The sequence below is a fragment of the Hylaeus anthracinus genome, unplaced genomic scaffold, assembly GCF_026225885.1.
Source record: "Hylaeus anthracinus isolate JK02 unplaced genomic scaffold, UHH_iyHylAnth1.0_haploid 11997, whole genome shotgun sequence".
NCBI lineage: Eukaryota > Metazoa > Arthropoda > Insecta > Hymenoptera > Colletidae > Hylaeus > Hylaeus anthracinus.
This window is the reverse complement of record NW_026534344.1, coordinates 9,661,513-9,675,311: the sequence shown is the minus strand read 5'-3', so window position 1 is coordinate 9,675,311 and position 13,799 is coordinate 9,661,513. Positions and strand designations below refer to the sequence as shown.

The following is a 13,799-nucleotide window of genomic DNA, read 5'->3' as shown; positions in this document are numbered from 1 at the left end:
TAAATAATAATTTTTATTAATGAAATGTAAATATATTACAAAGTATGTCTTAAAGAACTATAAAAGAATTTTTGTTTTAAAAATAGGTTAATTCATTTCGTCATAACAGGCGATCGCGTGGCTGGCCACTTGGTTTGGGGTGAGCAAGATTTCTTCAAACTGGTGCACCTGAAAGCAAAACTAAAGGTAGATTTAGAAAATATATTAGACTAACGGGTCCCTGATCGAAGGATTTCTTTTTCTTATATACTTTTCTTTTTATTCTCTATTCAGGCACTTCATTTTATAATGAAAATTGAACTTCAACTTCAAATGTACGTCATTTTGTTTTAAATTAATTTTTTCCAAAATCCTTCGATCAGGGACCCGTTAGTCTAATATATTCTCCAAATCTACCTTTATTTTTATTTGCAGGTATACCAGTTTGAAGGATTCTTGCTCACAAAATGAATTAACCTTTTTTTAAAACAAAAATTTGTTCATAGTTCTTTAAGATGTATTTTGTCATATATTTAAATTTCATTCATAAAAATTATTATTTAATACCTTAAAAAAAAACACAAGAAAGTGTATGTTTTCATTTTCCTGACTGCGAGTAACCCCTTAATGAAAAGTTACGTTTGCATAGATTTTTGTCCTGCTGATATTTTATCTCTCTTTATAAATCCGTTTATTGAAATCAGGTATGATAAGCATATACATGTAGCACAGAAGACACCCTAAACTCATGCTATGTTTATGATGAATTATACGCGTATAACAGGGTGATCTGCTCGTTAGTAGAAAGAATGGACATCCACAATAATAACCGACCGTCATTGTAGACTTTATGACGGTCGGCTATTGTTGTGGTTGTCAATTGTATTTACTACCGAGCGGATTACCCTGTAGCAGCCGATTAGCTAATATTACTTACTATGTAACTACGAATTATATTAATGGTAATACGATTAATAATTACACAATTAATAATATCAGGGCCCAGGTCTCACCACGTGGAGATTGCTGCTTATGGAGACCCGCCCTACCACATCCCAACCACCCTGCCTTTTTGATGTGATATCACGGGCAACACGATCATGTTCCGATCAGTGTTAGAAGAACAAGAAAAACCAAATATTAGGCGAATATAAGAACGTACTTTAGAGCGTACTTGGGAGCAGTGTTGATTTTAGTTCGATGAAACGAACAGAAGAGAAAACAACTCAAGGATGATTCCGAAAAACAAAACTCAAAAATGAGTACAAGAGAAAACAACCCAACGATGATTTCCGAAAAACAGAACTCGGAAACAAGTACAAGAAAAAACAACCCAACGATGCTTTCCTAAAAACAATACCCACAAACAAGTACAAACGAATGGTAATTTTCATATAAGAAAGATAAAATTGAACGCGATAGATGATTTACATTCCCCACCAGATAGGAGAGAATATTGCAGGCAATACTTCTACAAAACAGCACGAAATGACAATTTTAGAAATAGAAATAGACGATAGGGTTGCGTAATAATTCCCTACACGAGTCAATCAATCGAGGCAAGTAGGTTTCGCGAAAGAAAATAAACAATATAACGATAGCAATGACGCGATACGCTTCAATAATCGCAACATTAATTGCTGAAATTCAGAAAAATCTTTTAGCGCTCTTTTACCGATACCGCTAGCTGTCGTTCTGCGATTTCAAATAGGTACCAGTAAATACCGATAACGGTTTTTTCAAACTAGGGTATCCACTTTTTTGTCGGATGGAGTTTCAGGAGGACCGCGTAGCGTGGCATTTATTTAGAAAGAAAACCCGTGCGCATCATTGTTATGCGACTTTAATCGATACCGATACTCAACGTTTTGCGATTTCATACAGAACCACTAAACGCCGATAACGGTTTTTGGAGATTAGGGTATCCATTTGTTTTTCGAAGGGAGTTTCATTCAGGAGGAGCGCGTAGCGTGGCATTTAAAAAAAAAGAAAAACCCGTGCGCATCATTTTTATGCGACTTTAATCGATACTGCTAGTCGTCGTGTTGCGATTTGTTATATATGACTAAACGCGAATGACGATTTTAAAAATATTGTTAATAAACAGATAAAAATCAAGTTGGAAATGTTGCGTTAACATTCACGTATTGCGCTTTGCGACTCGTTATCCAAAGTTTACTATTTGGACGCAAGTTGGGTGGGGGCATTTATAATTCGCGACACTAAACCGTGGGACTATAAAGGATCCTGATTTTCCAGGAATAATCGATGAATCTGCGAGATTGTGGGTGCGTCCTTTTTCGTGAATCTAAAAGCAACCGCGATTTGTATTAATTCGCAACACTACTCTGAAATGCAACGCGAAAAATACTTATACGCAACACTAATTGCAACGCGTTCTGTATTCTTTCGCAACACTAAATAATTTACCGTGCACCCAAATTCACGCACGTGACACGTGCGAACAAAGAATCCTTGCAGCAATCCGTTGAATCAGGCTCCAGCGTGAATTGGGCGCATGATTTTTCGATCAAAAGCAACGCGATTTATATTCATTCGCAACATTACTCTGAAAAATCAACGCGAAAAATATTGATACGCAACACTAATTGCAACGCGTTCTGTATTCTTTCGCAACACTATTCAACCCGTTATATATTTATTCGCAACACTACTTTGATCAATGAAATGCGAAAAATATTCGCAATACAAAACATCAACCCGATTTGTATTAATTCGCCACACTACAAGCAACGCGATCTGTATTCATTCGCAACACTAATGGAAACCGCGGCACCCCCAACGCTGGATCAGGAGCTGAAAAAAAACTACGACTACTAAAACTATAGGTGAGTATAGTGATAAAGTACTAACAAGGATGACTCCCAATCTTCGAAACCGAAGATGGGGAGCCATTTGATGCTGCCCACTCTTGCGACAATTTGTCAGGGCCTCTTCAGCTTTTAGCCTTTTCTTTCTTCGGGCGCATTGCCCAATCTGAAATAGGCTCGGTTCCGTGCAATACGTGGACGTTCAACCTGTGTTGAACCACACGTCTGTAACCGAGCGGGACGAGCGTTTCGATGAAGTTAATACGCGACCGCGAACGCGAAAGAGTAGCGACTATAAAGTCGCAGATTCAAAAAATCGAAAGCAACGCCAAAATCGAACGAAGTATTTGGTTCGAATCGGCTTGCGTATCGATACTTCGAACCCTGCTACAGAAACAGGTGTCACCGTATAACGCGCCTACCCAGCTAAATAGTGACGCCCTGTTCCTGGACCCTACCTACTGGGATTTGACATTCACACCAGAAAAGACCTACCTCCCTAACCTAAATCTAAAAATGACAAACTCATTCACACCAACACACACACTCCACGGTTCTCATTTGTGAACCCGGGCGCAAAACCTAAACTAGAGAGGACATCCCGGGACGCTTCCGACACCCGAGTTCAAAACAACTTTCACACTCTAATAAACATACGTACCAAATTCTGAAATCGTCTGACAAAGGCTAGCGACCATTACGTTTACGGATAATATTTGTACAGATTCTAGAAACTTCTTTAATGTAATCACTGTTTGTACAAAAGGAGCTTTAACGTAATTGTCTTGTAAAATGATGGCAAATGAAATCTTGTATTCGTTATGTGAAAGAATAATGATATAACTCTTGTGCTACTCAACGTCATTTCGTTAGTGAATTATATATAATAAAATAACGATATTTGTATCCATATACATATATATCCACATACATATATATATATATTATATAACATAAAATGTATAATAAACTTTTCTACCGACGCAATCCCACAGCCTAACCACAAACACACACATGTGGGAAATACGTCGTGCACGATACACTAGCCAATGTCAGCCGCCAACATATATTGTTGTTTAGATTAGGTCATCGTGCCCTTTGCCTTCGCTCAAGCAAGTAGCACCTGGGCACTTGACATGAGTTCAGGCAACGAACACGGAATGGTTAACCTGAAAATCCTGAACTAAAAATCATAATTAGTATCAACTTCTAACGAAATAATATGCTTTCTTTCTTTCGTTTCATATTCTTTAAAAATGACTCTACTTTGTATTCGTGAAAATTTCAGAAAAAGAATTGAGCTAGCGTTAATTTGAAATATATTTAATTAGCAAGACAAAGAGACTCTAATCAATTGTTAATTACCAAATAAAAAGATTCTGATCATAAGTTAATTGAAAACTTTGTATAATAAAATCATTTACTTTATTCATTTGAGAAATTAAATACCCTCCGGTGATACCCTTGTCAAAGAAATATTTTTAAGAATATAAACAACGTAATCGAAAGTGATTACTTTGACTCGGAAATCTACCGGTCGCGAAATGTCTTCTTATATATAGAATCTAGTACAAATGTAATAAAAAATGTAGTAAATTTATTACATTATTTATGCAAACGGTGGAACAATAATGTAAATAGAGTATAATTTGCGTATTAATTGCAAAGATTTAATAGTATAGTATATACTCAATATACAGTCAGTGTAATAAGTATTCGTACAGGAACCATTTATTTTAAATGGGTTGCTGTACGAATACTTCTTTACACTGACTGTATATATCTATCACAATATTATGAAGTATCAGTTATCATTTAATAAAAACTGATTTTGTTATAATAGAAAACGCGGTCTACAAGAAGACCCTATCCTGAACTAAGGAATAAAACAACAAATATTAGTACTCACGGGTAGCATGACTACCCGCGATCACTATACTCACCAAAATGCACGTATACAACCGATCACCAGTGCCGATTCGGATCTTTATGTCCTACGGCATGGTTGATGATCGGAGGAATAAAAATCGTCATGAAACTCACCAGCCGCCAAATATTCTTCATCGCCTGAACGTTGGTTCTGCTAATGGTGCCATCGGAGTAGGTAGTAACGCCTGAAGAATCTGCTAACTAATGACATTGGTGTAATTACGCCTGTAGAATCTGCAAAAATTAACACAAAACGTAAGAATCTATTTTTAACGTTGTAGTCGTTGACAATTTTAATAAAAAACTGAATAAAGTTTAGATACTTACGTTTTTGGCTCGTAGAGCGCCGCTCAATGAAATGATGGCTCGCCGTCACTGACTCTACTACCGATAACGAACTATTTTATATAATACATGATAATTAAAAAAAAAAGTAAAAATAAAAAATCTGTAAACGCGCGCGAAAATTGAACTCGGCGAACAAAAACTGATACTAATTTCGCGATTTAAAATGTAGTAAGAATCATGATGTTTTAAAGTGAATATTTAATACGCAAATAACACTGACTCTATTTTTTCGCGTTTGTCTAACATGAAAATGAGAATAAAAGATAGAAATCTACGAAGCAAACGCCGACTCTAATGACCGCATTGCGCGCGGTCACAAAATTCTCTGAAATGAAAGGTGATTAGTATATGGGGGGAGGGAGGGCACGCGATTTAAAAAAAAATTTTTTTTATGTATCCATGGTCCATCTGTAATGGAAATATTGCCTGTTTAATACTATGTAATGTATAATAAATGTAATGGATAATATAGATTAATAATTATATTGAAAACTACCATCGTTGTAAATAATGAATTAGTTTATATCGTAGCTAATTTTTCTTTTACCATTTCCTTTAAATATTGCCATTGATCCTCGTCATCCTACCGTATCCACAGAATTCTAGAAACAGAAGGAAAGAATATACATTAGCAACAAGTTAATTGAAAATAGTTTTAGAAATAGATTTATAAAAAAGTTTTTCCAAATATTATAAACATTTAAAAAATGTTCATTCTTTTAATCCAAGTACACATTTGATATCGAATCAATCGAAACATTTCGTCAATTGCACGCCACTTGTCGCTTAAAAGCACTAAAAGAATTTATTCGCCAATAAGAAATGCTAATTGACTCACTGTTTCGATTGATTCACTATTTCACTATTTCAATGCAAAATTCAATTAATCGTTGCTTCGAGAAATTTCGATCGAAATATATTACGAAGAGCAATTTGTAATAATAGCGTCGCGTCGGTTGTCGAAATTTAGAACGAGCATTGAAAAGTATAAAAAAAAGTAAAAAATTCGAAAGAATTCGTTAAATCCGGTACACCAGCATTTACGAATGACCAATAAATTTATTAGAATTAGCTTCCGAAAAGTCTGATGCAATCCAAAAGGATGTATGCATGTCCATTAGCACTTTGTCGAAAATGTACTCGTCCGCGAAATCGATCTCGATTTAATCGCGTCAATTACGAAATCAATTGTTGTTAATACACGTTAATCCGCACTACAACAACGTATTACACGATAGAGATGACCGATGATAACCCGAAGCAACGATGATTTGAATCTCGGAAGAATATTTGTTAATTAATTAGTTGATTGGAAAATACGTGCGCTCACCTCAAGACGCCGCGCGGAAAAGAACAGTTTGACTCCGTCTTCGAGCGTTCGGGGTTGGGGCGGACGTGGGCGTGGTGGGGAGAATGATGTGATACGTCGAAAGACAGTAACATGATTGGTTAATCCGCTGATTTATTAGCGACAGTTTAAACACCTCGGCTAAACAAATTAATATTGCAAAATTAACAAAATGTATAAAGAAAACAAACTAAAATTTAATTTCCTCGTATTTAATTACCTCTGTGTAATGCAAAATTCTTTGTAACATTTTCCATATTTCGTCAGAACTGAATTTCCAAGTTTGATGAAAAGCCTAAGTGGTCGGGGGAGTCGATTAAACGATGCAGCCGTTCACGTCTAGTGTTTCGAAAAAATTTGACAGTCGAATTTATTTGAATCCCAGAATCACTGTTTAGACTCAAAATGCACAATAAAGTCATAGCCTGTTCATAAAATCAGCACTTAAAATATTTTTGCAAAATTTTGTATACAATGAAATGTGTAAATCTAGTGACATTGTTTGCATAGGGACAGTGGTCATTGTTCCCCCACTACACCTAGTTAGATAAAATCTCGAGATGAACAAGTGTATGTGTCCGAACTAACACTTTATGTTTTCTTTAATTTTTAATTCGCACTGTCTCCGCTGGATATCGCAGTTTGAACACAATGCGAATCACTAAGTAGCATGCACTTATTATACACGTATTATACACTTATTATAAACTTCATCTGAAAGGTTTGTCTATTCCCTCTTTGTAACGTTTCTTTTATTTCAAAATTGTTATTGTTCTATTGTATTGTTATAGTGTTGTCAAGGTGCTGTCTATCTATACGTGTTCCATCTGGCCGAGATCTCTGGTCGAAACACATGGACGAGAACGAAAGTTAACGTATCGTCGATGTCAATAAAGAATTTTTTTCTTGTGTATTCTACGTTCGAGAACTGTGTCTATTGCAATGACATACGACTAAAGTGTCGAGGACTTTAAGGTTAGTAAAGCGTAAACAGCGTCGTCCTTTGCTACTATGTTCATGAAACGCACGTGGACTCCGCGAATGTAAACACAGGGACGAACGACAGAGGTTCTATTGAATCTTTCCAACACCCTTGTGTTTCACACACTTGTTGACGATGCCTATATTATATCGTCATAAAACAAGTTTTATCGTCAGAAACAAGAAATACACTGTTTTTTATTTAAAGTAATAATTAAAGGTTTTCTATTTAAAAAATTTGAAAATTTTAAGCAACTGAACATTATTTAAATAAAATAGATTTTTATTTAAATAACACGAAAGTCAAAATTCTAAAATAAATTTTGTGTATTTTTAGCCTGACAATGTATTGTTTTTAGGTATGTATACAACGACCGATAATTTTTTGTGGCCAAAATAAAAAATGCTGTGTGCGACTTATTTTTAAAAACATTTTAATGTAACTAATATAAATAAATTAAAAAATGCAATGTTTGAAGATTCTTGAAATTCTTAAATTGACTCTAAACATTACTTATTACTTAAGAAAACGCGAAAAATACTAATCAAATCAACTATCCTGAAAAAGAACGCGATTCATATCTTCATTTCGCAACACTATTTCGCAATTAAAAAAAAAATTGGACAATACGACGAATGTTATTACATTTATTAATTGTAAACCAGTAGTGACAAGATTATTAAATATTCATTTTTCCATGCAGTCGATAAATCAGGTCGCAGAATATGATCAGTACAAATAACAAATAAACATATGTCAAGAACTGAGATATTTATTATGTAAATAATACAAATTATTATATACCTATCACACCAAATCTCAGATTCTCTGATTCTGTAATGCTTTCTGAAACTAAGGTTTCGTAAAATGAACTTGATGCTCACATGTTCAATGTTTTCAAGGATAAGATTATAAAATGCACATCAATGCACATTATTGAAGTTGTCTAAGAACTTTAATAGAGTCGTATATTTTCTATGTTACACAAAAATGGAACATTATCAAATACAGGTTGTTCTAATAAGTGATGCATCGGTTTGTGTGTAGCTACATGAAAGAATAAGTGATTGGAAATCGATTATACAGGGTGTTCCAAAAATGTTGTAACACCTTGAAAGAGGCGGTTCGGGAGGTGATTTGAAACAACTTTTTCCTTAGCGAAAATGCTGTCCGAGGCTTCGTTGAGAAAATATTAACGGAAAATACTGACCAATCAGAGCGCGCGGATACCGTTGGAGCGGCCGCGGTAGCGACGGCTATGTGCTAAGCGGCCGCGCTTGTACGCGAACAAGCGACTCGACGTGCATCGAAGGACATTGGACGCCACCGCTTACCTCGTAGCCTTCACTACCGCGGCCGCTCCAACGGTATCCGCGCGCTCTGATTGGTCAGTGTTTTCCGTTAATATCTCCTCAACGAAGCCTCGGACAACATTTTCGCTAAGGAAAAAGTTGTTTCAAATCCTCTTCCGAACCACCCCTTTCAATGTGTTACAACATTTTTGGGACACCCTGTATACATTTATCGAACTTAGTAAGGTTACTAAACGTAAACAAGTTTCTCCCTTGTTTTTACATGAACGAAAAAAAAGAATCTCAGGAATTTCGTACAAACAAGGGTAACAATATATATCTACATATATCATACATATCGATACTTTTCACTTTCCAATTTCTATTTCCGTTCAAAAGACCCGCGCATGATATTGAGGAGTGACAACCAATCACGTTTAACGTTTCTTTGGAACTTTTAAAAACTCGAATTTCATTGGCCGAGTACCCGCAACCCAATGCGCAGAAGAACGACGCCGAGAACGAGGCATCCTTCGTTCGGCGGCAATTGAACAGAGCAGACGTGTCGTGTCGATCAGTGATCCGGCAATTAATAGGTAAACATAATTCAATTTAATCATTATCTAATCGTTGTTATTTCTACTTTGCGTTGCTCTTTATCATCTCCTTAATATATTAATACCATTCCTTGTTAATTGAATCGGTTTTTGAGAAAATTAGATTGATTTCATACTCTCATCCTTTTCGTTCTCCATGAGGTACCAATTGATATTCGTTCGAATATCAATTCGTACTATGGGACTACGTCTTTCACAGTAATATTATCTTTCTTTTTTCGTTTTCTTTTCAAATAAATTTGTGCTTAGATACAGTAAAAATATATATTTATCGTAAATTGATTTCGAATTCGAATTCTGGAATGTTCCGGGATCTGACGCCATGAGTCTGCGCGATGATCGCCAACCGCCATTTCACGTTCAAATGGCTACTTTACGTTGAATATTTCGAGCGAAATTACTGGATACGTCATATCAGAAAAGTTGTGCAGCTTACCGGGGAAAGCAGAATAATAGGTAATATTGTCTTTAACTATTGTCATTATTAGATTAAATTGTTTATCTTTCCTTCTATTTCATTATTATTTCTGCTTAATAATTACGAAAGCATTAATGCTAGAGCTGGAGTAAACATTTTTACTCCATTTCTTTACAGGTACCAATTTATTAATTGTTTAATAAAGACTAATAATTACAATTTTAATATTCCTATGAAAATTGTAATAATGGTTTTTTAAAATTAACAATTATATTTTATAATCGTTAATTTTAATTAACACTTACATCTATAACCGTTGATCGATAATTCGATTACATTGTCCCCTACATTTTTTATACATAATTGCTATTACCTGATAACAATTATAAATTTACAGGTTTTTTTACATTTTTTGAAAAATAATAATTTTAAACATTTTGGCCATTTTGATCATCAAATAATATACAAATAATATTTTTGTATTAATTACAATTGCAATTCAAATAACGTGCATTAAAATTTTATTAGTTTATTATGAATATAGAATAAAATTGTAAAAATGTTTAAGATTTCATTTTCTCTGTTTCGTTAAATTAGTAAGAAATTATGAAAATGTATATCATCATAGAAGTTCACAGTTTCTAGAAAATGTAGCATACACTAGTAAAAGTGCTTCGACTCATAAAATTGATCAATTTATAATGAATGTAAGATAAAATTGTAAATTTGCAAAATTTACATATCTTTGTTGTACAAATATAAAATGTAAGAGTTTGCAAATTTAGACAGTTTCTTCTTACATTCATTATAAACTAATAAATTTTGTGAGTTCGTGCACATTTACTTTATTACAATACACTTTTTAGAAACTTGAAATATTTATAAAGCTACATATTTTTATAATGTATTTTAAATGTGTTAGAAACATAAGAGATCAAAGTTATACATTTGCGTAACATTTACATATCTTTATTATACAAACGTAAAATGTATGATTTTGCACTTTTAATGTTTTAATATTGTAATTGCTGTAACTTTTTAAACATGTTATTAATTCGTGTGACTTTTGTTGCATATTCTATACATCATGAAACAAATGAACTTTGGAGTTCAACGTAAGGAAAGCAGAGCAACTCCGAAGTTCTACATGGATAATGCAGAGCTACTCCGATGATCAGCAACAGCAGAGCTACTCCGATGATCAGCGACAGCAGAGCCACTACGATGATTAGTATCAAGACAACGGTTGGTGAGTCGCATGCTTTTACGTTCCTCTGGTCCCCAATCATGTCGTAGGACGAAAGGTCCAAATCTAGTATATAAAGTATATATAGTAAGACATTATGAGAAAGTTTTTATGCAAATAGTTTACTCTATTTATATAAATAATAATTCTCTTTCAAATAGTGAAACAATTATTTCATTACAAAAATCAATAATGTTCGGTATACTTTGATAAAAAAGCAAGATATCAAAAAAGCGTTTACCCATCATATGTCCTTCACAATACCATGCAGCTGTTGTATAAAAATATATAGAATAGAGGATTCAAGAATTATTTGGGACAGTAAAAATAAATGGCTTACTTTCTATTATTCAGTACAAATGGCATACATAAATAGAATAATATAAACATAAAATATTAAAATGAAAATACAGTGTTTAAATATATAAAATACTATATTAAATACATAGGCGTATAGACGTGTTATGCTTTATGTTGAATAAGTCGCGTTTATGATATAATACTGATACAATACAATGTTAAAAAACTCAAAAAAATAGAAAACTGTGTACATTACATATATAGAAAAAACACTTCAGAAGTCCAAATTTCGTAATGGATTAGTGGCATCTTCTACTTCTTCTTCTTTATGTTTCATAACAGCGAGATGCATGGATCTTAAAAATCGACTTAAAGTACATCGTTTAGTTCGCATATAAAACGAATAAGCTAAAAATGGAATTTTCCTTAAAATTCGACCACTGAGACCTTTACTCTCATGACTAAGTTCCATGAGTTTAAGGCTATTTTTTGTGTGACTGTTCTCTTCATAACCCATTTTTTTTAAATATGAAAAATCAAAAATTTGTTCTGTTTCTATGAGCGATACCTGAAATACAAGTATATAAGTAATACAATTTAAGAAATACATATATAATAGGAATAAAAGTATGTATTCGTTTACCCTCATCAACTCTTTAAGGCATGAAGCATAAATTTTATATATGGCTTGTTGAGTAGGATGGCCAATATATTGTCTTATGTCTGCTCTATCGACAAATGCTAAATCAATAGCCTCTGATAAATTACTCGTTGTTAGAATTAAAACATTCGGATACCGTTTTATTTGATCCAGCTGTGTTAGCAAAGCATTCACAACTCTTATGGAGTCTGTGGGTTCTACACCATTGCTACACGATTTACGAGCATGTGCTAAAGATTCTATTTCATCTATTAGGATACAAACTAGTGCTTGTGAATTTTCAAGAAGGCGCTTTATTTCGTTAAATAATTTCATGACTAATTTTCCACTCTGAAAATAAACAAAGATAAATCTTAATCACGAAAATAATTTGCTTAGTAACTACATAGCTAGGATGTTACCTCTGAAAACCACTTTGAAAATAGACTATGACTGTTTATTTCAACAAATTCACCATGAGTGAATCGATCACCTAAACGAATAGCTATTTTTTGTGCAAGAGCTTTGCACAAGCTAGTTTTACCAGTACCTGGAGGTCCATGTAATAATACTACTTTATTCCAACTTATGATATTAGAATTAACACTACAGTCTGAAAATATCATTGTTGTTTCCACAAAATGCAATAACTGGAAGAAAAGAAAAGACATAAATATTTATGTATATTACAAAAATTAATATAATTGAAAAATTGTAATTGAAACAACTGAAATGGTTTTAACTAACATCTTCTTTTATGTTAGAATCAAAGTAAAGATTTTCCCATAAAAAATGAAATTCTTTTGCAGGCAAGATCCAATGAGAAGATACTGGCAAGTCTTCGCTATCGTTCTGCATAATTTCTGTTGCTGCATCTTCTTGTGTTAATCTATACACATGAAACTTTAGAAGGGCTCCTTGTACTTTCATATGAGTTCTCTGTAACAATGGAATTTATTTCGGTAAAGCTTTCTGTAAGAATTCATTCAATTTAGATAGATTACCTCTCCATAACTTGAAGAACATATTATCGATTCAACATGACTCTTTAAAGTATGATTGGAGATATTTTTTTCATACGTGATAGTTTCTAAAGCAACATCCTCTAATGCATTTATTTCTGCATATGCTAAATCCTTTAACTCTGACTTAGACAACGTGCTAAAAATAAAATGTTGTGTAAACACTGTTTAAAGAATATTTAACAATCCTATTAGAAGAATTTCTATTAAAATGTAAAGACAATACACGTGCAGAAAATGTAAGTTCTCGTTAACAAAGAACCGGTAATACCTGTCGGCTCTTTGACATATTTCCACGTGCAATACTTCTGGCCCTTCCATCATATTCGTATTTTCGGCACCTTTTAAATCAATAGAATTGTTTGAATAATATTACGAGATTATTTTTGTCTATTAATTTTTTCGTTAAAATGCGTATATACGCTTTACTATACATGCAACCACAATTTGAAACAATTTCAAATTGATACGCAGATGTTTGAAAATTGTCGCGAATGAAAATACTCGTGCTTGATCATGCTTGATTCACAAGAAATAATACCATTGGTTGTGTAAAATTTGGTAAGACTAAATTTAATTATCCTAGTGAGGGGAAGAGTTTAGGCAAGGATCCATTTTCAGAGTAGGTCCTAATTTAAAAATACAAGATCATGAATACCAAAGGATCTGACAAGAATTTAATTATTGTTAAACTACTCTGTAATAATATATCTGAAATTTCCTTACCACAGTTTTAATAAAAATTAAAGACTGTGGATTAAACTTAATACATCTAGTGATTTACTTTCGTAACGTTACCATACGTCGGTGGATCACGATCTATCTCATCAAAAATCTATGACATAGT

At 33.5% G+C, this 13,799-nt stretch overlaps 1 protein-coding gene across 1 annotated transcript; it reads right to left on the bottom strand.

The window, feature by feature from the left end:
• Window positions 1-10,984: 10,984 nt before the first annotated feature.
• On the bottom strand, window positions 10,985-13,434 carry LOC128889480 (pachytene checkpoint protein 2 homolog). Its single transcript, XM_054147150.1, has 6 exons — window positions 13,224-13,434; window positions 12,935-13,091; window positions 12,678-12,869; window positions 12,353-12,580; window positions 11,934-12,281; window positions 10,985-11,858 (listed from the first exon to the last, which is right to left on the bottom strand). Exons 1-6 carry the CDS (start codon window positions 13,274-13,276, stop codon window positions 11,565-11,567), a joined length of 1,272 nt encoding a protein of 423 aa, XP_054003125.1. The 5' UTR covers window positions 13,277-13,434; the 3' UTR covers window positions 10,985-11,564.
• Between the last annotated feature and the right edge of the window lie 365 nt (window positions 13,435-13,799).